Source organism: Lontra canadensis, unplaced genomic scaffold (assembly GCF_010015895.1).
Source record: "Lontra canadensis isolate GAN:19392208 unplaced genomic scaffold, GSC_riverotter_1.0 scaffold14, whole genome shotgun sequence".
Classification (NCBI taxonomy): Eukaryota; Metazoa; Chordata; class Mammalia; order Carnivora; family Mustelidae; genus Lontra; species Lontra canadensis.
The window spans coordinates 6,434,792-6,460,678 of NW_022631008.1; the positions used below are offsets into that span (position 1 = coordinate 6,434,792).

Sequence of the window (25,887 nt, forward strand, 5' to 3'; positions counted from 1 at the left end):
AGTTTCAAAAATGAATCCTGGAATTTTTCTACAAATAATGAGAATTTCGTCTTCACCAGGTCTTCATAGCTGTGAGCAGAGATTTGGTGCTGCCTGGTGAGCTCTGAGACGTGTGGATTACTATTCACACGTGGGTAATACGGGACAAAAGAATGGCAGTTCTTCAGTGGAACCAGACCTTGGTGAGCTTTTGGAAACGATCTTTTTTCTTTCTCCTAAAGAGAGCTTATTCATCCTCCAGCATGCTGAGCCCTCCCCTGCATATCACAGAGAGATAAAGTGAGGCAACCAGCATGCAGATTTGAGCTGTACGTACAGACAGTTAAATCCATCCCACCTTGGCCCACAGGCCACATTCAGCTGCAGACCATATACTGCCACAAAAGGACAATGCCCCAGTAGACTGCTCATCTATCTAGAGAGCTAGAAATCACCAGATAAATGCTAGCTCTCCACTTTAATTCATGTTAGGCAGGTCTCTGGGTCCTGTAGGAGCCATGCTTTATCTGTATAAGAAGACTATTTGTAAGTAAAATTGGTCAGGGTCAAGTGACTTCTGAAGCAATATTAATGCTTACTGGGAAAAGGGCCTTATTCTGAGCACCCATGGCACCATTAAGGAGTATGAGGCTGGGGCACAAGAATAAAGCAAGCCACGCTCAGCTTATACTTTAGCAGATCTTGCTTACCAGGAAAAGAGGAGAAGCCTACTTCTTAGCCCAAACCTACCCAGTCAAAGCCGGGTCCTGAGCTGTCACCAAGAGCATCTGGGTAAAGCATAGAAGCAGCCGTATGTCATCCAAGCCTCAGTCACAAGGGTGTCTGCTCATCACTGCCTTTTTCTGTCTCACCACTGTCTGCCTGGCCTCCTTAGCCACGAGGACCCGACTGGGTAGTTCTCCTTCAGCAGGCGGGGTCCAGTGCTGCTTAGACGGGATCACACTGCTCCACGCTTCAACAATAAATGTCATCATGGATTTCTTTAGAACCGCTTCCCTTTTGATGATTTACCTCCCTATAGACCTGGTAGACCTTAGGTGCTCAGAAACCAAGACACTCATTTCCCAACACTGACATAGCAAATACAGACCTTCACTTGCATGTTTGTCATTGATCATTCCTTGGTAGACACGAGTCTTAAGAAATATCTAAAGGTCAGTTTAGTAGTACTTGACCCAATCCCTTGGTGGGGTAAGGGGGTGGGGGAGGAATTTTATGAATGTTTATGGTATTTTTACCAACCAGCTTTCATAAAGAACTCAATTTTAGAAACTGAATTCATGTGCAAGTATGCAGCAAGTGGTATGATTTACACTTGGTCACAGTTTTCTCACTTTAGGACACGACTATAACGGTTACAGGATAGAAACACACACACATTTATAGTCACACTCACGCACGGTATAATTTTACTGATCCAGACAATACTTATTTTCAATTAAGAAAAAATGAAGACTCATTTGGCCACCCAGGCATGAAATCTACTGAAACCTGGAATATAAGAATGCAGTACTCTTCAAGTAAACAGCAATTGCACAGTGATAACAATATACATTAAGGTTGACACATGCTGTCTTAAGAGGTCTAGTAATAGCTAAAGACTAAAGAAAGTCAGAGATGTCAGCCGGAAAAGTCAATATGCCTTCTCTCTTCCATTCTGCTTGTAATCCATCACCCAACAGAACAGCCATAGTCCAGAAGATAGTAAATGTCCATGTATGAAAATGCAGGGCTAACAAATGTTTAAGTGTCCGTGAATTCTGCTCAATAGTCTTCAGATTCTTCTTGTTGTTAACAGAAAAATAAACCTTTATGAGTATCTCAGTGTCAAATTTAAATAGATTGGAAAAAAATATTAAGGTTTCTCAAGTCATGGGCAATACTTTTTTAAAAAAGTGGTCTCACTGGTGTACATCCGCCGCTTGTGTCCCATTGTTCTCATGAAAATCTACCTTCCAGTTTTGCTGAACTAGACGAATATAAATAACACACAGTAAACACGGATCCACACCTCACATGACACGACACATTTTACAAAAGAGCTCTACTTTAGTACTGTAACTTGTAAAAATGGACATCTCTGATACTTATGGACAAATACATTTCACATTATAACGAGAGTTGTGGTTACAAAGGCATTACTCATGTGATGGTGTTTTCCTACGGGTCCTTAGACTTCAGACCATGTAGCTGCACGTGTCTCTCCCATTTTGCTGAGACCCTGAAGAAGCTTTGGTCACATCAGCAGCTGGCTGTCTTCACTGTAAACCCCTGAAGAACTGAGTGTCGGTACCTACACTGTCGAAATGCTACAGAACTGAGAACTGATCCTGGTGACAGTCCCCTTTCACTGAGCATGGTCAACTTAAAAAAATATAACCGATGAGATGACAGACTCTTCTAGATTTTAAGCTTTAAAAAAAAAAATGAATTTCTTTTCCTGTGCTGCCAGGAAGGCGTCAGGCTCACAGAGCCTCGGCAGACGTGTCTGTGGACACAGACATGGTCACCTTGGCAATCTTGACCGTGCTCTTGATGCAGCTCTCTGCGGCCCTGTGAACACTGGCCGTGTTATTGGCATGCTTGTGCAGGCAGTCCGAGTCCCCCATGCTGTTGTCAAGAGGCTGCGCGGTGCCTTCACACGAGGGGAACATACTCCGGAAAGCATGTCTCAGGTCCTTGCTCCTCAGAGCATAGATGATGGGGTTCACGGTGGAATTCAGCAGGCAGAGCATACTGCAGAACGCAAATACTGTCTTAATGAGCTTGTTCATCTTCCCAAAGACGTCGTACACCATAATTGCAAGTAGAGGGCCCCAGCAGATGATCAAGACCACAAGGATCAGGACCAGGGTCTTGGCCAGCCGAATGTCCATGCGGGCTTGGTCGGGCCGTGTCACCTGCACCTTGCCGTCCTCGGACGTGTGGATGATGATACTCTTCTGGGTCCCGCGCTGAATCATGCGGACTGCATGGCTATGAGCCTTCCAGAGAATATACATGTATGCGTACACAATGAACAGCAGCAGCACGCTGGTGACCCCGATCCAGAACATCAGGTAGGTTTCGTCGATGAGCGGGAAAATGTCTGAGCAAACGGACTGCAGCTTCTTGCAGTTCCAGCCCAGGAGAGGCAGCACGGCGATCACAATTGCGATGGTCCACATCAGGCAGAACGCCACCACGGCCTTGGGCCTGGTGACGATCCTCTTATAGGCCAGGGGCCTGTGAATAGATATGTACCTGTCAATGGCTGTGAGGAACAGGCTGCCTACGGACGCCGTGAAGGAGGCGGTGACCCCACCCAGTTTGAAGAGAAACACGTTGGGGCTGTCTTTGCGGTGGAACACGTGGAAGTCAACAAAGCTGTAGACGAAAATGACGCTCCCCAGGAGGTCGGCCACGGCCAGGCTGCCAATGAAGTGGTAAGAGGGCCGGCAGCGGAGGCTGCGAGAATGGAGGATGACACACAGCACCAGCAGGTTCTCCAGAACCGTGAAGGTGCCCAGCGTGAGGGACAAGACGGCAATGGCCAGTTGCTGGCTGGGGTTCAGAATCATGAAGCACTCCATGTCCATGAAGTTCTCCCCACACTGGATGTTCTCCTCATTCTCCTTGTAGGATGAAAGGGACTTGTTGTAAAATTCGGTAATGTTCACCTGGTCTGCCGGGACCAACTGGGCGTTGTCTCCGGCGGTCATCTTTTCTTGGAAGGGACTTCCCCGAAAGGAAGTTAAAGGAAATTTCTGTGGGAAGTACCCTAATTTGGATGCCATGTCACCTTTGATATCTTCGTACTGAATGTCATTGGAGCCCACGTAGAGGAGGTCTGTTGTGATGGTGCGGAAGGTGGTATCAGCAAGGCCATCTAGGATAGACTTCATAACCTCCGTCTTGGATCAGGCCAAACTCAAAAGGACTGAGAAAGAGACCCACAGCAGGGAGTCCTAACAGGAGGGAAAACAAAAAAGCTCAATGGTGAAAAGCCTGGGAGAATCATAATAATGTTTTAAAAACTGACTGTAAACATCCCAAACATGTACCATCATGGTATTTTATTCCTGTCTCTGAGCCTAGATAAAATCCTTGTCACCTTCAGTCAACAAAATGAGTCAGTCAGTCACAGAAAAGCCACCCAGAGTTGGCAATGTGGAGGCGCCCACTAGAAACACATTTCTTTCATTACTGAAGCTGTCTGGATTTAAGTCACTGTGTGATCCTGCACGGACCTCCAGGGTCTGACAGTCAAGCAGAAGGAAAGGTGTGTTGGGCGTGGCACACACCTCATAGTTGCACTAGGAAATGTGTACCACTGGCTTCTACCACCACAGACACACAGCATCCTAATGCTGGTGGGGACGTGGTAAAGCAACATGTCACACAACTACTGCTCTTAAAGATTTTATCACCTTGTCACACAGGTAAGACTGAATGTACAGCACAACCAAAGAATGAGGCTGTATGGAATCAGGGACTGTGTGCAGCCTGTGTGCTGAACATGAAGGGGGAGGAAGAGACTTTTGAGAACCAGAGGAACAGATGACCATGGGGGGAAGACCTGGATGCTGGCCTGTCTCCTCCCCTGGAGGAGACATTTGGACCAACCCATGGCTGAGGTGAACTTTGAACATGTCTACACCAACCAAGAAAAATGTCACGAAGGGCAAGCTTCCACTGAGGCTCCTGGGCAGACCAAGATCCTGAACACTGGGAAGCAGTGATGAAGGAGAGCGTTTCCTGACAGTGTCCCTCATGAGTGTTGTGGTGACACAAGCATGCTGGGAGACAGGAAGCAGGCCTCAATGCTGTATCATCTAGGCTTCCGTGTAGATGGCACCAGAAATAAGGATAACTAAGAAAAAGGAGCCAAATTTTAAGAGCTCTTCAATTCTAAGATAAACAATTTGGTGTTTGTTTCAAAATAAACAGCCAGGGAATTGATTTTACTATTTATAAATTCTCTTTAAAACACAGCTATTAGGCTCTTTCGCTTATAATGATATTAGAATTACTAAGTGGTATCTATAATAATTTTAAAATAACCATAAAAACTAACTTTTTTTTCCTAGTTATATTTTTCTTTTTTTTTTTAAATATATCACACTGTACAGCGGGGTGGCTCTGGGATACTTATTATCTTGGAACAAATGAAAATGTTCTGAGTTCTCCTGCTAAAATACAGAAATCCTACCTATCTAAAGTCATGATTCACTCATTCATTCATTCGACAAATTATGGAGGACCCAGTATGTGCCAGGCTCTGTGGTAGGTAAACACTAGGGGCTGGGCATGTACAGTACCAAGCAAGAGTCCCTATCACATGGAGTACACAGTGTGGCAAAAGACAGACAGCTGACCCCGGTAATTATGATGAAGTGTGGTGACAGCTATGACTGGAGATACACCAGACACTGCTGGGGGCGGCTAGTCTTGGGGGTCAGAAGGAGGCTTCCCCAAGGACAGGGTGTCTATGCCAAGAGTATGTAGGATTAGTGAGTGGAGACAGAACATGGAGGCAAAGATTAAAAATTTAAATGAATACCTTAATTATCACAATGTGGTTTTTTTTTTTCCTTCTGCTTTATTTAGTAACTTGGAATAGGGACAAGGTGCTGAATGTGGTCCACCTTTCTATATTCTACAATCCCTGGGTCCAGGCTGTCTTCTGAGTCAACTCCACTCTCTGCAAACTTACATTTGCTAAACAATTCTGTTTACACATGAAAGTTTTCATCCACCATCTGAAGGACACAGAAAATAGCCACAATTCGTGAGAGAGCTGTTCATGGTCCTGGCATATCCTCATATCCAACTTTGGCCTCTCAACGCCCACCCGTACTCCAACATAGAGCTCACTGGCCCTGCTGTTCTTTGGGTCACACCTGTACACGTTCCTCCTTCCCTCTGAGCCTCCCCCTGTCTGAAATATGCATTTCCAAGATCTCTGCTCCACTGATCTTTCAAGGCCTGGTGCCAAACTTACCTCCATTTCTGATATCCCCTTGGCCAGCCCTTCCCGCCAGGCAGAACTAATTCCCCCAGTTTTCCCCTCTATTACAGGGCTCACTGTATCATTTAATCATGAGCTTACATATCTACTTCAATAACTAAAAAATGGTTTCCAAGCACAGGAATGGTATCTTTTTTTCTTCTGTGTTTCACCAGCCTGATAACATGATAGCAGAGAAGAAAGAGATGGCTAGTCTCCCTTAGAAATGTTCACATGAACCTAAGAGATGGCAGCTGAATTTTATTAACTGGTGCATAAAAGCAGCGATTTAATAATACTTATTTGTCTTTTCTAAAAATCAGAGGAGAGAAACATAATTAATTCAATGGGTATTTGGCCTGAAAACCGAAACTGGGAGCCAGTCCAGGACCTCCCTCCCAAGTCCGCTTATTTCAAGTAACTAACTTGTCCTTCACATTTCTCAATTAAAAACGAACTTATGTGAAATTTTGATCATTTGTACGCATATATTACATCCAAAAGATTCCAAATTCAAAAGGAACAGAAGGATATACAGCAAAGTCAGTCTCTCCCATCCCCGTGTCTCAACCATCCAGTTTTCCTCTCTGGTAGCAAGAAGATCCTTGTTACTCTTTCTAGAGATATTCCATGCAAACTCAAACAAATACATGAATTCCTTCTTTATTTTCTTTTTAACAAATACTAATATACCACATGTACCATTCTGCACCTTGCTTTTCCATTTAAAAGTATGCATGAAGACAGTTCCCCATTGGTCCACAAAACCTCTCCTCATTTAGCAGGTGCCTTAAGTATCCCTTAGATGAGTGTGACCAGCCTCCTTCTGATGCAGGTTTACATTGTTCATCATCTCTTGCTGTTACAAATAGTGCTGCCCCAAATTACCTTCAGTCCTGTCTTTTTTCACATTTCTTATGGAATTATGACTAATCATATTAGCTGCCCAATCTCATACTTTGAACGCCCTGAACACCTCTTCTTTCTTGGCCTCTATAATCAAGCAGACCCCAAAGTCTTGCTGATTTTCCCTTTTTATGCACTAAGGGAGAGCTTATTATGTGCAGGCGGCCTCCTGAGCCTCTTATGTCTATGGAACTGTTTATTTTTCACAATGGCCCTATGAGGTGAGTGCCGCTATTATCCCCATTTCACAGATGAAAGGCACAGAGAGGGTAAGGAATTCACCATTCACACAGCTAGTAGGTGGCCAAGCCAGAACAAACCCAGATGTTCTGGTTCTACAGCAAGTGCTGTCTAATAAAAATATAAAGCCACATATGCAATTTTAAAGTTTCTGCTACCTAGGTAAAAAGGAAAAGGTAAAAGGTGAAATTAATTTTAATGATATATTTTATTTAACTCAGTGTATCCAAAATATTATTACTTCGACACCTGGTACTAGCCACATTTGAAGTTTTTAATAGCTACATGCTGGGGTCCAAAGCTGCTTTTAATCTTAATGAGCCATCATCCCTTTAACCTGAGCCAAGGATGCTACTATCTCCTTTCTTTTCCCCACTGATTCCAACCAGTCAAAACACTAGTAATGGGGAAAACAGTGAATTAGGAGTTAGCAGACCAAGATTACTATGCAACTTGTACTTGGGCAAGGAGTTAATGTCGATAAGCCTCAGTATTTCATCTGCAAAAAGGGGATGAGGAGGAGGAGGATATTGCCTAAGTTATACGATTGTTCTAAAAATTAAATGAAAAAAAAAAGCAGATCACGTACTTAACATAGTGTCTGGCACAAAATTTAAGTCTTTAGTAAATATGAGTTTTTCATCATTACCTAGTACCATGACTCTTGCCATATATTGTTTTGAGATAGCACACTGCCTTATTAAATCATAGGCTGCTTATTCAATTTTTATTTTTGTCTCAGCACTTAAAGCATGAAGGAATTAGAAGATGCACCCATAGGTGCATGTGTGGAGGAGGAAATGTTATGGGCGGTCTATATAGAATTATTTAACTCCAGGAGACCAAAGACTTCACACATATTCTATCATCAAATTGTCATGACAACTTTATTAGATGCTTATTTATTAATCCCTATTTCACAGATAAGGAAATGGAGGTCACTAGATGTTAATGCAAATTGTCCAGAAGATGAAGAGTTTGTAGCTGACAGACTCCAGACTCTCAGACTCCAGAATTTTTGCTCTTGGACTTTATGCATGGTTTTAGGAATTAACAGTAACTAGAATAAAGCCATTTTGCTTTCTGTATTATATTCAAGCCTTCTAGCTTCTTACAAACTCAAATTAAGGCATTTTGTCAATAGTAATTAAGACTAGCTCCTACTAAATCACTATTTCCTATCCCAGCCCATCTAGGTAAATCTGCCTATTGGCATGGCCTCAAAGATTAAAATTTTAGTATCTGGAAGAGCTATAAAGCTTCTTCAGTGAAGACAAAGGATCACACATCTTTTTTCAGCAACGCAAACCTATGTGTGCCTGAGATTTACTCTACATTAAGGTTACCACCTGTGTGATCACAATTTCCCAATTAAATGCAACCGAGCACTTTCATTAAAACACAGTCACTTGTTAACTCTGAGCTGGAGCATGGTGTGGTTATGAAATATAGACTAATTTCTGTTCAGTATCAGCCAACTTTAATTAAGGAATACAGTTTTAAAGTATACATGGGTTTTGTGCAGTTCAAGGATTTTAGTAATGTCAAAGTACCACAGTGAGTAGGCAATTTTACCAGTTAACAGAATCGTGGCGGGTAAGTGGTCCTCTGCATTTCAGTAATTCTTTCCTTTATTTCTACCTTTGGATTATTACAGTAATTTTCACCTGATTATTTTTTGCACTGAGAGTTTTCTTTGAGAGTCCATTAGTAATACAGTTTAGGCTTTGGGGGATGCAACTGCCATTAATTTTGTTTTTGTTTGCTACTGGGAAAATCATAATTGGAAATTTCTAGCAAGATGCGTAGATGCACCTATTAAAGAAGAAGTTGGTTTTTATTACTGTTAGAGTAAAACAATGACTGAATGACATTTAAGGGGATTTTCCTAGAATTCTGTTTCTAAAAATATAAACAACTTATTCTAGTAATTTAAGCTATAAATCATATCTTTAGAAAAATAAAAATATTTTAATGTGTTGAATCTATTATTTAAAAAAAAGAAACTTCAAATTTTTGGAATGATATTATCTATTTGTCCGTCTCACTAAGTGCACAATTGTCTCTCCATCTACTACCCCTAAACTTATATAAGTCGCAACTATGGTAACACATCAAAGAAACAATCTGGGTACATGAGCAGCATGAAGTGTTCTAAAGTCTACTTAGAGTCGACATCTTTGTTTCTGTGATCATTGAGGGTATAAAATATCCATGTCCTGATTAGGGTGAACATTGAGTGACAAAACAAGACTTCAAATAAAGTCTTTTCTATATCAATACGATCAACAGCAGGTTATTTTAGTTTTCACTGCCCTACTGAAGACATTCTTTATTTTAGAGAGACATTTCAGTAAGTTAGATACTTATCACTGTTGTACTGGAGTAAAAATCCTTGCAGTTCTGGACTGTGCAAGCCTCTCTGGGTATCCCTGCAGGATGTCATGACTAGTTGGGCTGAAAACCCTTTAGAAGCATCAGAAGGATCAGTGCACCTGATATACTTATAGACTGTCTCAGCAAGCCCCTACCCCCAGCTCCTTCTGTAATATCTTAAGTGTAGAAATGCTTTAAGGACACAATGCCAAGATCATGGTTTCTAAGTTGATAGGAGTCCAAGACCTTGTTTAAGCAGGGGTCCCAGGCCCATGCTTAAATGATCCCTGTTATTCTCCCTTATTTCTTTGTTGGCTTTGTGTTATTCTGCTTAGGTAGCTTCATAAAAGAGTCTTGTGAAGGGTTCAAGAGAATGAAGGTGCCAGTGGATGTATTTGTTATTTTCCATTCATTTCTGGGAATGAGTCTGGTTTCTACTAATTTGATCAAGAAAAAGTAACTTGATAATGTATTTCTCTAAAGTTAGTAGGAAATTTTTAGTTGACCCTTATAATTGCATTATGTCTAAGACATGTCCTCAGTATACATGGCAAATCTCATAGGCCAACACCATAGCTGGATGAATGATGCTTCTGCTATGGCTGAATGAGCAAATGAGTCTTTTCTAAGTCTTATATAACCATCAAAGTTTTGGAATTATTAAAATAGTTTGGTCGCTTTTTTGCATTATCTTCTACAGCAAAGAGAAGTAAAGGATTGACTTAATTATCCTGATAATTCAGGCAAAAATACATAATCTTTCTTCCTTGTATTAATGTCAGTTCCTTTTCCCATATATAAAAGAAAATTCCATTATGTAGGTAATGCTCGGTTGGTTCTCAAAGCCTTAGTTTTCCATATATTTTGCAATGTGGAATAGAAGTTATTAAATGCACCATTTTCTCTGGTCTTTGTTAGTAAGAAAATATATTTCATGAAAATATATCAATTAATATGATCTAAATAGACATTAAGGCACTTATAAGGCTATATTTCTGTTCAAATTTAACTTGAAGTATGCCTAATTATTTAACATTTAAAAGCTTGTTAAAATTTAAAGAATTTTAGGGCTTAAAAAAATGATGGCTTTAAAACTACATCAGATTAAACATTCACTATTAGGTGATGATGCTGTAAGAAAAGTCTATCACAAAGGCAATGATACAAGTGAAATGATTTGTTGACTTTCATAACCAATTCCATTTCTCCATTTACCATTTAATTTTGTTCTACTGTTCTGATGTTTCCTCTTACTAAGTGCCTTTGTCTCTCTTCTTTTTAAAGAGGGCTACCTTTTCTACATATCTATAAAGAAAGTAACCAGGCATAATAGATGCAGCTTTCCCTTAAAAACTGCAAAATTTTCAACTCAATAGAAGCCCAGTCCATATACAAAATACTCCATAAGCTCGTCTTTATCATGTATGTGAAATTTGTTCATTAAAAGTCAGCCCAAAAAACATCTGGAACCCAGGAGATAGGTTATCTGACAGTTCATTGCCAAGAAAGCAACAGTTTAAAGTGTGCTACAATTTGACAAAATCCAGCATCCGTTCCTGATTAAAATGCTTCAAAGTATAGGGATAGAGGGAACATTCCTGAACTTCATAAAATCTATCTATGAAAGACCCAAAGCAAATATCATCCTCAATGGGAAAAAAGCTTGCAGCCTTCCCATTGAGATCAGGAACACGACAAGGATGCCCACTCTCACCACTGTTGTTCAACATAATATTAGAAGTCCTAGCAACAGCAATCAGACAACAAAGAGAAATAAAAGGTATCCAAACTGACAATGAAGAAGTCAAACTCTCTCTCTTCGCAGATGACATGATTCTTTATATGGAAAACCCAAAAGACTCCACCCCCAAACTACTAGAATTCATACAGCAATTCAGTAACGTGGCAGGATACAAAGTCAATGTACAGAAATCAGTGGCTTTCTTATACACTAACAATGAAAATACAGAAAGGGAAATTAGAGAATTGATTCCATTTACTATAGCACCAAGAACCATAAGATACCTGGGAATAAACCTAACCAAAGAGGTAAAGGATCTGTACTCGAGGAGCTACAGAACACTCATGAAAGAAATTGAAGAAGACACAAAAAGATGGAAGACCATTCCATGCTCTTGGATCGGAAGAATAAACATTGTTAAAATGTCTATACTGCCTAGAGCAATCTATACTTTTAATGCCATTCCGATCAAAATTCCACCAGTATTTTTCAAAGAGCTGGAGCAAATAATCCTAAAATTTGTATGGAATCAGAAGAGACCCCGAATCGTTAAGGAAATGTTGAAAAAGAAAAACAAAACTGGGGGCATCATGTTACCTGATTTCAAGCTTTACTACAAAGCTGTGATCACCAAGACAGCATGGTACTGGCATAAAAATAGACACATAGACCAGTGGAACAGAGTAGAGAGCCCAGATATGGACCCTCAACTCTATGGTCAAATAATCTTCAACAAAGCAGGAAAAAATATACAGTGGAAAAAAGACAGTCTCTTCAATAAATGGTGCTGGAAAAACTGGACAGCTATATGTAGAAGAATGAAATTTGACCATTCTCTTACACTGTACTCAAAGATAAACTCAAAATGGATAAAAGACCTCAACGTGAGACAGGAATCCATCAGAATCCTAGAGGAGAACATAGGCAATAGCCTCTTTGACATCAACCACAGCAACTTCTTTCAAGATATGTCTCCAAAGGCAAAGGAAACAAAAGCGAAAATAAACTTTTGGGACTTCATCAAGATCAAAAGCTTCTGCACAGCAAAGGAAACAGTCAACAAAACAAAGAGGCAACCCACAGAATGGGAGAAGATATTTGCAAATGACAGTACAGACAAAAGGTTGATATCCAGGATCTATAAAGAACTCCTCAAACTCAACACACACAAAACAGATAATCATATCAAAAAATGGGCAGAAGACATGAACAGACACTTCTCCAATGAAGATATACAAATGGCTATTAGACACATGAAGAAATGTTCATCATCACTAGCCATCAGGGAGATTCAAATTAAAACCACATAGAGATATCACCTTACACCAGTTAGAATGACCAAAATTAGCAAGACAGGAAACAACATGTGTTGGAGGGGATGTGGAGAAAGGGGAACCCTCTTACACTGTTGGTGGGAATGCAAGTTGGTGCAGCCACTTTGGAGAACAGTGTGGAGATTCCTCAAGAAATTACAAATAGAGCTTCCCTATGACTCTGCAATTGCACTACTGGGTATTTACCCCAAAGATACAGACGTAGTGAAAAGAAGGGCCACCTGTACCCCAGTGTTTATAGCAGCAATGGCCACAATCGCCAAACTGTGGAAAGAACCAAGATGCCCTTCAATGGACGAATGGATAAGGAAGATGTGGTCCATATACACTATGGAGTATTATGCCTCCATCAGAAAAGGTGAATACCCAACTTTTGTAACAACATGGACAGGACTGGAAGAGATTATGCTGAGTGAAATAAGTCAAGCAGAGAGAGTCAATTATCATATGGTTTCACTTATTTGTGGAGCATAACAAATAGAATGGAGGACAAGGGGAGTTAGAGAGGAGAAAGGAGTGGTGGTGGGTATTAAAGAGGGCACAGATTGCATGGAGCACTGGGTGTGGTGCAAAAAACAAGGAATACTGTTATGCTGAAAATAAAAAATAAAATAAAATAAAATAAAGTGTGCTACATGTTGTCCAATAGTGCAGCATCCCTTTCTGTTTCTTCCTTCATCTTTCAATGAGGGAGTACATTCTCTTTGAATCAATAAACATACAAATTAAGCCCAGTGAAAATTAAGTCTTGTTTCTCTAGTTTCAAATCTTAGAGTGATAGAATGTTTTGGGTGATTAAATAAATGCACAATAGAGAAGATTCCAACTCCTCAATAATGTAATAAGGAGTATTAGAATGTTTGTGATAAGAATATATATTATTTTTTAAATATTTACATGCATTAGGTGCTATCACGATCCCCATTCTACACAGGAGCAAACTGAGGCTTGGAGTAGTAAAATAACTCTAGGTCTCTCTCTAACAAGAGGAGCAGAACTAGAACTCAACCCAGGGCTGAGTAATTCGAAGTTAACTGCTCTTAACTTTGAGGTCCAGAAACTACATAAGACCCTTTTCTTAGTTTCTAAGGGGGAAGCACTGATTTTGGGGAAAGGAGGTAATAAACAGTAGCTGATCGTTTTACATAGCAAACGACTAAAATCTGAAGGAAAGATCTGTTGACAGCAAAAAGACTGCCCATAGTGCTTGCAAAACACCCTTGCTTTGTGGTCTTCAGGGACAAAATATGATAATTAACTATAAACTATATTTCCTAACCCTGGATTAGCACTTTATTTTCAGCGACTGTTGGCAAATAATAAAAAAAAATCTAACTTGTCTTTGCCACCATTTTTTTAAATTAGATTTTTCCCGCTTCATTGAGTCAACTGTAAGGACTGTGGACAGAAATGACAGTTTCTACAATACCAGCAGGGAAAGGAGAGGACACCTTGTTTAGGGCTGAATGGGACATGATGGTTGTTAGTAAACAAAAGCTCGAAGCTTTCATTCCCATATAGAGAAATTCAAACTCAACTTGAAATCACTCAGTTTCCCACCATAAGCAGTGTGGTTTTGCTGGGCCCAGACAGAAGATGACTCTTTGAGGCCCGCTCCTAAGATGCTAGCTGGAATCAAGGCTGAAGAAATTCTGTAAACCTTTGTAAGGCTCCAATAAGGGAGTGCTTGTGACAGATTCCTGGTCCCCAAAGAGCCAAAGCTGTGTCACTGACAGCCATGTAGCTGATGGATACAAAGTTATATGCCCTCATCTGCTTCATGTATCACATTTTCATTGGGCACATACTCTGTGCCTAGCACTGTAGACATGAAATACACATCCACGTATTACACCTGTGTAAGGGGGACAGGTCCAGGAAGCAAGAGAAATGATTTTCCCTCTCCCCCGACTCTGTCCAATAAAGGCCACCCATCTGTCCTTCTCCTCCCACAGATGACAGAATAGAATCGGATATGAACACATGTCATAGGCCTACCGTATTGCATCACCCAATGGTATGGGGTGTGTAGCCCAGTAATTGGGTTGTGTAACCCCCTTCCTACAGATGCTTTGAGTTTTTCTCCCTCGAGAGAGAATGGGCACTGCTGAGTCACCCTGTGTCAGTCTTTCTTGTGTCGAAACCCTTCAAATCATGAACACCTTGAGAGGAGAGACCTGTCTTATATGCCTCACGTGTCCTCTACCAGGCACAGTGTCCAGCCCGGGGTAGGTATTCAATAACTGGTTATTAAACGGATGTAGGTGTTTGTCAGCGACGTGGCAGATCTATCTTAGCTAAAAGGCGTCTAACTGTGGATCGTCTTCCTTGGCATAAAGTCCGTCGGTTATAAAGGAATTAAAACTGAGTTTTGGTCTCATACAAACATCCACCTGAAGAAAACAAAAACAAAAATAACTGCCCCAATAAAAAGGCATCAACAATTCTTCATCCCAGGACCTTTTATCCCATTGTTAACTCGTAGTTATATCGATGGCAAGTGGAAGCCTGAGGCAAAGATTAGGAATATACTTTTTATTCCAATCGTTGTGGAACCTGGGTGTGTGTTATAAACCTCACTGTTTTGGCACACAGCAACGGTAAACAAAGAGATTTTTGTGACACGCACAGCCTTGAATGAATCCCGATTACAGGCTGCTGATAGACCTTTAAAGACGATCTATGAGGTTGTGATTATAATGAACTTTTTCCTTCCCTCGAATGCCTGTTATTATGCATTAATCTTTCCCAAAGGGGTTTCCTCCACGTGCAAGTGTGTTTTCAAAACCACTTATCAAAAGACGTTATGTGAAAATTCAACCGCTAGATGGAGTGGCTTTTATAAGCCCTCAGGAATCAATTTGTTATTCTATTCAGTGGACATAGTTCTTGCTTTGGTTGAGCAACTTCTCCTCCTGCTACAACATTTTATGTATTTTACAACCAAATTAATTAAAACATAAATAAGAAAATATGTTATGGAGAGTTAAAATGGGTTATTATTACTGCCTACAAAAAGTACATTTTTAATTGCTTTTCTGGGGCAAAGGGGCATGGAGAAAATTTAATATATTGATAAAATTAATTGTGAATATTTGGAAGTCTGCCCCAAGAAAGTAATTAAGGATGAGTAAAGGAAAGTAGTTCTACTGGAAACAAATAGTATGTTTATGCCAAGAGATGCTAAAAGTAAGATGGGAATATCTCAGGAGCCCAAAATCAATTCTAATAACAAACCCAACTCATTTCTATTTTATGAAACATTTGGCTTTCTGATTTTCAAGTATGAAATCACCAACACAGGCCATAGTTCTGGGATGAAAAAGAATGGAAAATTATTTATCATTACAGGGGCTACAATGGAATATTTCACAAATGAATATTTGTCCAGATACTCATACAAATCGAGGATATGGTAGCTTTCTAAATAATTCCTTTTCCTTCCTATCATCTCACTGGAATAATTTTAAGAAAGTTTTTATTGTTTAAATCCAGATTCCCTTCAAACATGATTTTATAAATTAGGTACTTATGTGCCATCCACTTTAGCTGAAATTAAAAAAAAAATTTTAGTGTGTACTAACATGCAAGATACAAACATAAAAACATGCTTTCAAGATGCAAATAATTATATACAAACGGAACTGGAAGAAGTAGGTTTCACTAGAGATGAAACATGTGCTTTGGAAATGTAGTTTCAATTAAGACAGAAGTGTGCAAATTGGATGCAAGGATAGGATTTGATGTCACTGAAACCATGAGGTGGTTCTGTTGTACTCTTTCAAAGTCAAACCCTCCCCAGGATTTGTGTGGTGCAATTTCGTGATTATGAACCGAGCTGAGGAATTACAAATATTCAGAAACAGTGACATGAAGATGAAGAATTAGGAAATAAGATGGGTGAGAACAGGCTGGACATCCAGGGTACACACACCTCAAAGAACAGTCTGAGACGTCCCACAGTGGTCTGTGAGCACATGCAGAGTGATTTTATAGGCCAGTGGTTCCCAAGGGGTGGTCTCCCGAACAGTAGTATCAGCATTACCTGGGAACTTACAAAAACTGCAAATTCTCAGGTTCACCTAGGACCTATGGAGTCAGAAACAGTGGGGTTTGGGGAACAGGTGTGTTGTCAGAAGTCCCTCCAGGAGATTCTAACACACTCTGAAGTTTATGGAGACCTATGAGAAAGACTAAATGCTTGAGGGGGCAGATAAAAATGAACCTTTAGGAATTGAGGATAGGAAGAAAGAATATTCTGTGAGTGTAGGTTGAAATGGATGGCTAAGGGAGCCCGCTGATGGTAAAGTAGTTTCCCAAAGAAGATGTTTAAAACCAAGGTATTTCTATGGGACCGAAATAGAATTCTGTGGTCTAGCCTGAAAAGAAACATAACCTAATGAGGGGGAACCTCTCAAGGAACCTCTCAACGGTCTACAGTTCCGGGCTTCTCTGCACTTTTTCAGGAAACTTACTGTTATATTTTTGACCAACAGAGAAAAGTGGCTTCAAGATACAATATGTACTTACCCAGCATGCAGACATAAATTAAGAACTCCACACACCATTTTCTCCTAACTCTATTTACAAGGTCTATGCAAAGCTCTCTAGGTCTGCTAGCCATTTCTTTCCATTCCACTGTGAAAGAACCCATGATGACAGAATAAAAGAACGGGAAACCAGGAATGGTAGTTAACATTCAGCTTATTTTTTTAAACTAGAAATGTTTCTGTTTCTGTTCATCTCTTCCTCAAACTGTAAAACAATGTGTCACAGGAGAGGCACCCAGAAAACAACAAACTAAAATGGAAATTTTGCAGTAGGCCCAAGAAATGCAGATCTGCAGCAAATTAACTTACAGAATTAAATTATGCAACCTATTACTGCTTATAGCTGGCATATAGCTTGCAAAAATACCTAAACATAAATACATGGAAATGGATCCCAAAATACTTAAATGTCTGACTTTGGGCAGAGTGTTTCCTTTCTAATTATTTCATCAATAAAAATGGATCTTAGATTACTCATACTTCACTTCCTCCGCTGAGGACTACAATCATCCAAAGGTTTTCCCTTTTCTGGTTGTTGTTTGTAAGAACTTTGCTGGAACTCCCAAAACTAGCTGTCTGTCTTCTAGAGTCAAATTCCCACATGGGCAAAGACACCGAACTCTCTGGACGATCTTTTGCTTACTTTGGTTATGTATTAAATTGTTTAGCTTTCCTTCTTCTCCACATGTATCCTGCTTGCTCACCACAACTTGTACAAATGCTAAAGAAAACATTTACATATTCTGGTAGCAGTGCATTGAAATGAGTTGGAAGTCTGGTCCATTTCACAAGCCACACTGGAATAAACCAAAATAGACAGATCATAGTGACATTAAATAAAGTCTCTTTTCTAAGGAATAAATCAGGTTGATTACTTTTAAATATAGCTGAGTTAAAAGCAAACAAGATGGACAAAGGCATACTGCTTATGGCATTGGTTCGCTTGCTATATTAGCCTCTTGGCCAACAGAAATCAATGTTATAAAATTTCCTAGACGAATATCCAGGAGAAATTTGTTTTTTAAAAAGCACGCTGGAATTTATCACCAATTTAAATGTAAAACTCCTTGCAACTTAATTCGATTTATAGAACTCATAGTCCAATTTTCTTCTCTAAATAGATGGGCTAAAAGAACAGATAAAGAAATAATGAGGAAAGAAGGGAACCCTCCCATTTAAACATAAACTTTGAAAAACATTATTTCCTAATTATATTTTATTTTAATTATATTTAAATATACTACTGACATACACAGTTTGTGAAAGCGTTTGCCAGTATATCCAACTACCACAACAGATTGCCTGGCACATCTTTGAAAAATGCCTCTGCTTTTCTTTAAAAAGCAATAGCATGGAATTTGCTAGTAGGAATTAAAAAAAATAGATATTACATTGTCAAATTTAGGAAACTATACTGCACTTTATCTCTAAAGTAAAAAACAAATTTTAAATGCTTTTCGGAGTAGATAATGATGGTAAAGAATCAAGCCAAAGATATCAAATTTCTACTCAGTGAATCCAAACTGTACCCAATTAAGAATCCAAACTCAAGGGGAAAAATAAGAATTAGATAATAAAATATTGTGCCCTTAGGAAAAATGATTTGCTGTCTGTGTTAGGAGAAAAGGGAACTTAAATCCCTTGTTAGATTAAAAAAATGCAAAATCTACCTTAGGAAACTCATTCAAAACTACAGAATATAATGCAATAGCACAATAAGTTAAAAAAAAAAAGATTTAGCTAAGAAATATTGATTCCCATCTAACCAGTCTCAACTCACATATTCAAAAACAAAAGAAAACAAAACAAACAAAGCAAAATTTTGAAAGCTTTCCTAAAGTGCAGGTGTGAAAATGTCTCCAGCTGGGGCTGCACCAGAATTTATAGTATTTCAGAACAACTGCTCTGACTCTGCCAGGCCCATTTGCTCAGGTTTGGTTAGTAAACAATTCTTCCTTCGAAAACCCATACAAACAAAACAATGAACCTCGTGCTCACTAAATTATGAAATTAACCTGTCCGAATGAAACTTTAAATTAGAGGATATCCAGACGTTATTTGTTAATAATCCATATGGAGAATACTTCAAATATATGGAAAATATCAACGAAAACTGGCTCAAGAATATATTTGTAATGGCAACTGTGCTAGAAAAACTATTATAATGAAATGTACTTTACTTTCCATGAGGCACGGTTGCAGTGAAGAAATATGACCCAGGAAAGCTTTTAGTAAACATTTTCTGTTAAGAAGTAGAGGTAATCACAGATTACTTTATGTAATGGCTTTGACCTATTATCACTGATAGGTCATAAACATACCTATGATCCATTGAGGCCTGTTTAAGATAGGAGTTTCTCTAACATCAAACTATTTGAGTAGTACCAAGAGAGGCACTGGAAAACCTCTAAAAACAACCTTTCCTCTCCCTCCTCACATATTTCCTGTAGTTTAAACTTATTTGTGATGACACTATAATGTGCTGTATATTACAAATACACTGGTATTAATATGCATTCTATGATATAATAATAATCTTATATTTTTTTCTCCCAACTTCCTTTCCAAAAATAATAAACAACTAGTAGGACCGGTGAAAACTGTATTAAACACATCAATCAGTGTTGATGAGAAAAGTATAATCAAAGGTAGTTATGCCCATCCTGGCATCTTTGTAAGATTCTTAGAACCACCTGAGATGGAAACAGATCTCCTCTACCCCGGAGAATCAGAACAGCCTTGTTTCAAAGCAAGGTGGATACTTCTTTTGCCTTGAGTCTTCTGTGTCCAGCTGCATAGCTGCCTTGAATTTGGACATTTTCCCAAATTTGTAGTATTTATTTAAAATCTGAATTATATATTCAGATATATAAAGACAATGGGTCTAAATTTTTATGTCAGGCATGAAACACACCTATGAAAAAGTTTGTTCATATATATGTATACGAGTGTGTTCATACATCCCAATCATCTAAAATTATGCGGGATATAATTTGATGTTATATATTTTTCCGGATGACATTTATTCTTTCTTTTAGTCTAAAACATATCTGGGAGAAATCTGAGTTGACCTGTAATATGTAATAGTTAAACCCAATCTAATCTAAGAAGATACAGATCAGTGAATTAAATAATTATCAAAAACATTAAGTAACAATTCAGTGGCAAAGTGTAGTTATCCCCCAAAACCTCAGAAACAGCATTCACGCAGTTATAATAGAAAGTGAACATTGCTATAAGAAGAGAATTAAGAAAGCACTGGAGATGGGGTGTATGAAGTTAAAATTTTGCCAATACAAAGTGTATCAATTGGTTTTGATTTCCTCTTATTCTTTAGGTTCTCTACCAAATCTTCAATCAAGAAAAGAAAAACCAGCAGAGCTTGTAGTCCCTCAAAATAAAGATATGCAGTATGTAAACTTGGCCCCAGCAGTTTTTCAAACAATGTTAGGTCCAGGTCTTTTCAGAGGCAAAAGCAGAATTATAAATAATTTAAACCCAAAGGCTGGTTTCCCTCTAACTCATTTGTCAGTTCAATTAGAAAATGATGAATACAAAAACAGAAGAGACAGATTACACTGAAGACACAGCATCCTTTTTTTTTTTTTTTTTTTTTTTGCAGGAATGAAAGCTCTCATCTGTGTTCTTCAGGCAACTGAGCTAACATAATTACCCCAAGAAAAACAGTCAGCAACCTCAAGGACAGGCTCCATCTGACTAACCAAATTCAAGACGCTATCACTAAATCTCGTTTTACTCATCACGTGTTGTTAGGTATCTCCAAATTCAATTTATTACTCTTTTTTTTTTTTTTTTGCAGCATTCCTGGAGAGCTAATTATGGGAAATAATCCCTTTTCTTATTAGGCCAACTGTTTTCTGGGAAGAAACATTTGGTAAGCGTGGTGAACTACCAACAGCTATTCTAAGTTCTGTTTCATCATACTTTATTCTTCAACAGCCAAGTATTTCAATTCTACTTCCAAACACTAACATGTGAGACAACCAAGGAGCCTGTCTCAATTTCCTGGTAGTTCATGTTAACCCTGAGTCAAAGCAAAGAAGAATGTCATAAGATTGTTTTGAAAGAGTTCTTCAGGCTTTGCCTTAGTAATTAATAAGCTGACACTGCATACTAAATACTTATCACCACAATCAGTGGGGCTGCTTCCTTCTTGAGAAAAGAGGTAGGACTGAAAGAGTTTTCTTTTGGAATAGACTGTAATGTGCCACAGATAGAGTGGTTCTTCCAGAGAATTTCATTCCCAGCAGTTTCATCTTGTTAACATTTAACAATTTCACTATTTTAACATTTTGAAATGCCAAAAAGAACACACTGATCCTGCAGCTAGGCTTATTAGAGAGGCACAATCTCACAGGCGACAGGGAGGCACAGAGTCCACTGGGAAAAGGGTAACAGAAAAAGACAGAAAACAGTGGATAACAAACAAAGCTGAGCACTACTCCAACATGAAATCAGATTTGCACCAAAATGTAAAACTTTACATGCCACACTAAATAATATCATCTGGTTTTTTAAGGGACCAGGAATAACATTCTTTTCATAGGCATCTGTATCGAAGCTATCTATTGAAATTGGGGGAGCGTGAATATCTAATTTGCCTTCCTAACAATGAGTGTGCAAGCATAGTAATTTTATTTTTGAAAGGTCAGAACTGAGCATTTCCCCCCTGGGGCCTCACGTTACCCCCACAGAGACTTAGGAACACAATGAGACCTTTCCCCATCAGACACTTGATACGTACCTCAGCCAGGATTGCTCCTTGCCTGGAGTGGGAGACATCTTTGGAACAAAAAGAATCTGTTCACAGTAAGTTCTGTTGGTAACCTAAAATGGATTAGTTTTTAAAAACCACGTCCATCCTCTTGCCTCTTGCCCAACTACAGCAACTGCTATCGTGCCTACAAGTAACCGCTTGCAGTATGCAACATTTAAAAATCTGGAGGCTCGTGGATTCTGTTCATGTATGGATATAATCAGAAAATTATTTGTCTCACTTAAGAAACTATGCGTGGCCTTTTATTTTGATAAAATTGCTTTTAACTGAGTTAGAGATGGTGGGAGGGAGAAGGAGTACCAGGGGGAGAAAAGGGACAGAGAAAAATCAATCAGTATATCTTCCCCTGCAAACTGTCAGTAGGGTGGGATTAGAAAAGCAACACTTTAAATCAGACAAAGTCCTATGGGAACCTTAAAGGTTAGTTGCTCTGAGCTTCTCAATATTCTGCAAAATAGATTGATGGCAGTGGTCACCCCACCGATACTCAATGTTTACTGAGTTTACGCTAAGAAATTGCATTTCCCCCATTGTTGAAATGATATTAACTTGGTAATAAAAAATGAGGAGAAGTTACGGGACCCACAGAGATATCGTTCAACACCTTTAAAACCAGTAAATCTGTTCTGATCTCTTATTAAATATCCAAGGATGCTTAATGTATCAAGAAGCAACAACAAAGACAAGAATGTCACTTAATTTGAAGGGAAATAAAGAAGATGGGAGGCAAAATGATGAACAGATTACCATTTTTTCTCATTTGTTCAATTTAAAACTAAAATTAGAAGCATGCATGTTGCTTTCAAACTTTCAAATGACCAAATGACAGTTTCTCCTGTCTGTCACTGCCAATATTTCCACTGGAGAGGCGATCCATTTATGATTGTGAGCCTTACCGAGAAATGTCTTTCAAAAACACAGCAACTTTTTTCATCTAATGGCTTGTTCTGGGTTAAATGGTTCCATCAACATTTAAATTTAGCTGTTAAACGTACGTTTACTTTTCCTTAAAAAGAGTGGCTCCTGCAGCTATTTTTCTACACCAAAAGTTTATTATCGGACACACATTTCTTTATATGACATTTAATATTTTAGGCAGTTTCTAGGTTTGGTGCAGAGATCGATGTATTTGGGAACACTTAGTTGCTGATACGGTTTATAGACATTCAGCACCAACTCAAGCGTCTCTTTTTTCAAACATGCACAATTACACGTTTCCTACAAACACACATCAGTGTACACAGAGGTGCACACACATTCAATAAGTAGTAAATGGTAGAAAGCTCCAGAAGTAGCCCAGACCACAGTTTACAAGCTGGGGCTGTACAGCTAAGTAAACATCGACGCACGATTCGCTCACACGGAATAAGAACTCCACGAAGGACACTTGGGGACTACACTGGTCAGTACCCGAGGGGGCGGGAGGCGGAAAAGTATTTCCAAACGCAACCCTGCCAGGTCTTACCCTTCGCATCCCCCGGTCCTCCGGGAGAAGCTCCCTCGGCACCTCTCGCCCAGCGCAGGGGCTGCTGCTCTGCTAGAACGAAACGTTCCTCCCGACTCTACGGAGCTCTGCGGGAGCCGAGGCGCCCCGCCCGGGCCAGGGGAAGGCACTGGCGCCGCCGGAGCCAAGAGGAGGCGGAGGCGGAAAAGAAGTGCAGAAGGAAGGGGTGGCCGAGGGAGTAGCCGGAGGGAGGCGGCGCCGGCGCGGGGATGCGGGCGAGGCGGGGTGGGGTGGGGTGGAGCGGGGTGTGCCTCCGTCGGTCGGTCAGTAAGTCAGTCGGTCCACGCTGCCCGCGCGCCGGCGTCCCCTGCCTCCAGCGCCCGCCCGCCCGCGACAGCGACAGCGACTGGCGACCCCTCCTCTCCCGCCGCCCGCGAGCCTCGCCCCTTCCCCGGGCTCTTCAGTGGGTCCTCCCGCTCGCCCAGCCTGGCTCGGCGTGGGGCCGCAGGTCTCCGCCAGCACTGACGCCCGTCGCCTCGCCACGCTCGTGCGGTCCCTGCCTCTTCCTCCGCTGGCGCTCTGTCTCTGGCTCCCTCTCGCTCCAGTCCCATTTATGAAGCGCGGTCCCATCACGTGTTAATGAGCCTTTGTCCTGCCCTGGCAGCGGCGGCGGCACAGACCCCACCGAGGGAACTGCGCGGGGAGGGACCCGCGCAGCGCGGCACCCGTGGCTCCAAACTTTGCCGGCGCGGGGCACCTGCCGTGGCGCCAGCCCTGGGGCCGGAGGGGACAAGCCTCTCCGGCCCGCGTCACCTACTTCTCTTCCTCCTCCTCCTCCTCCTCCTCCTGCGCCGCCGCCGCCGCGGTCCCGGGGGCTCCCACTGCCAGGACCTGGCTCTCCTCCCGGATACCCTCACACCCTGGCCGAGCCAAGAAGGTGCTCGTGCCTGCACCACCCCCGACCTCGGGGCCATTAATCACGCGCGCCCCGGCTGCGCGCAGCGCCAACACCTTGCGCGGGGGTCACGTCTGGGGCAGCCGGAAGGGAGAGGGGAGCAGGAGGCGAGAGGCCGAGGAGCCCCGGGCCGGGGGTGCGGCTACAGGCCGTTCAGTTCGCCCCAAGTCGCCCCCGCGGTGGGCAATAGTGAGCCAGGCCCGGGGGCGGGCGAAGCATTGGGACCGCGCTGCGCAGCCCCCGAGCTGTTTGCTACCTGGCGGTGGCCACGCAACCACCTGTCCTCCGCCCTCGGGGCACCGGCTGGCTTCGCGCTGGTAGCCTTCTCCAGCCCCCGCCGCCCCCGTCGCCCCCGCCCGGCGCGGACCTCTGGGACGCGCCCCACCCGTACGCCCGGGCTACAAACAGTTGGGATCCATAGGCGGCTGGTTCTGCGCCTCCCTGTCCGGCGCTCCCCCTCCCCAGCCGCTGGGGGTCCCGGCTCCCCGTCCCTCCCGCACGAGGAGGACGCCCCCCTGCAGGGCCGGGCCGGAGGCGCACGGGGGCTCCGGGACAGCCGCCGCTGGCGCCTGGGGAACCGCGGTGCGCCCGGTGGCCGCGACAGGAATTAGGGTACATGCTCGTTAATTGGTTCCACTATCAGCCGCCGTCTGCCTCCCGTGTGCACGGATCAAACCTTAATTGGTCTTTACATTTATCATGGTGAATTGCGAACCTACAAACAAGCCCGAGTCGCTGGTTCAGCAGAAAAGGCGCTCCCCCTCCCTCTGGGGCCCAGGCAGAGTTGTGGCGGCGGCGCTGGTGGTTGATTAGACATCTTTATCTCTCGTGAGTTGGGTCGAGGGAGAACTGCACGGTTTCCACCTGATGGAGGGAGCCACGTCACTCTGGGCCCCAAGAACCCCGCCGAAGGCACTTGGTTCGCTTCCCAGTCCTCCTCTCCGTGGTTGCCACAGCGTTCATTTTATGACACCTCGCCAGTGATCTAGCAAATTCCGCCCCAGTCCTCATTCCGGACGCCCTCGGGTAATGACCTCCACATTCCTCTCGCCCCAGGCCAGAGCCCAGCAGCATTTATAACATCTGGACCCATATTTGGCCTACTGGAGAGAATCCGAAAAAGCCAGCCTCTGAAGGAAGAGGGGAAATTGTTGGGGAGGAAGCTGGAGGGTGGCGAGTCCAGAACCCTGGAAGCAGTGAGTGCCTTTTGGCTTCAGGCCAGTCATAGGTTTCCTGCAGAGTGCTAGTTCAGTCTTCGAAAATCTCCCCCCATTGCTTTAGGTTAAAAGAAGTGTTTCCCATTTTCCCCATCAGAGAAATAGCCATTTAAGAACCCACAACTGAAATAATCGTTTTCTACTAGGTAGGTAGATGGAATAGGTTATAAACGAAGATCTGACTGACCCATCAATAGATGAAGGAATAACTGACAGGTGGGTAGATGTGGGATGAGTGCTGGGCATTAAACCCAGTGCCTGGTACCTGCTCTACGCACAGCAGAGGAAGGCATCTTCAGGCCTACCTCCACGGGGGACACAGTGTCATCTAATGATG

General features: G+C 41.7%; 1 protein-coding gene across 3 annotated transcripts; it reads right to left on the bottom strand.

Annotated features, from left to right (window-relative positions):
- Positions 1-1,767: 1,767 nt before the first annotated feature.
- On the bottom strand, positions 1,768-24,669 carry CNR1 (cannabinoid receptor 1). 3 transcript variants are annotated; one of them, XM_032858091.1, is made up of 3 exons: positions 23,400-24,093; positions 21,902-21,984; positions 1,768-3,947 (listed from the first exon to the last, which is right to left on the bottom strand). In XM_032858091.1, exon 3 carries the CDS (start codon positions 3,882-3,884, stop codon positions 2,466-2,468), a length of 1,419 nt encoding a protein of 472 aa, XP_032713982.1. In that variant the 5' UTR covers positions 3,885-3,947; positions 21,902-21,984; positions 23,400-24,093; the 3' UTR covers positions 1,768-2,465. The 3 variants fall into 3 exon arrangements, with proteins under 3 accessions (XP_032713982.1, XP_032713983.1, XP_032713981.1); XM_032858092.1 differs by lacking the exons at positions 21,902-21,984; positions 23,400-24,093 and adding an exon at positions 24,590-24,669; XM_032858090.1 differs by lacking the exon at positions 21,902-21,984.
- Positions 24,670-25,887: the final 1,218 nt, after the last annotated feature.

Excerpts from the sequence above, each read along its gene's own strand:
- CNR1 (XM_032858092.1), bottom strand. The coding sequence starts at position 3,884 with ATGAAGTCTATCCTAGATGGCCTTGCTGATACCACCTTCCGCACCATC.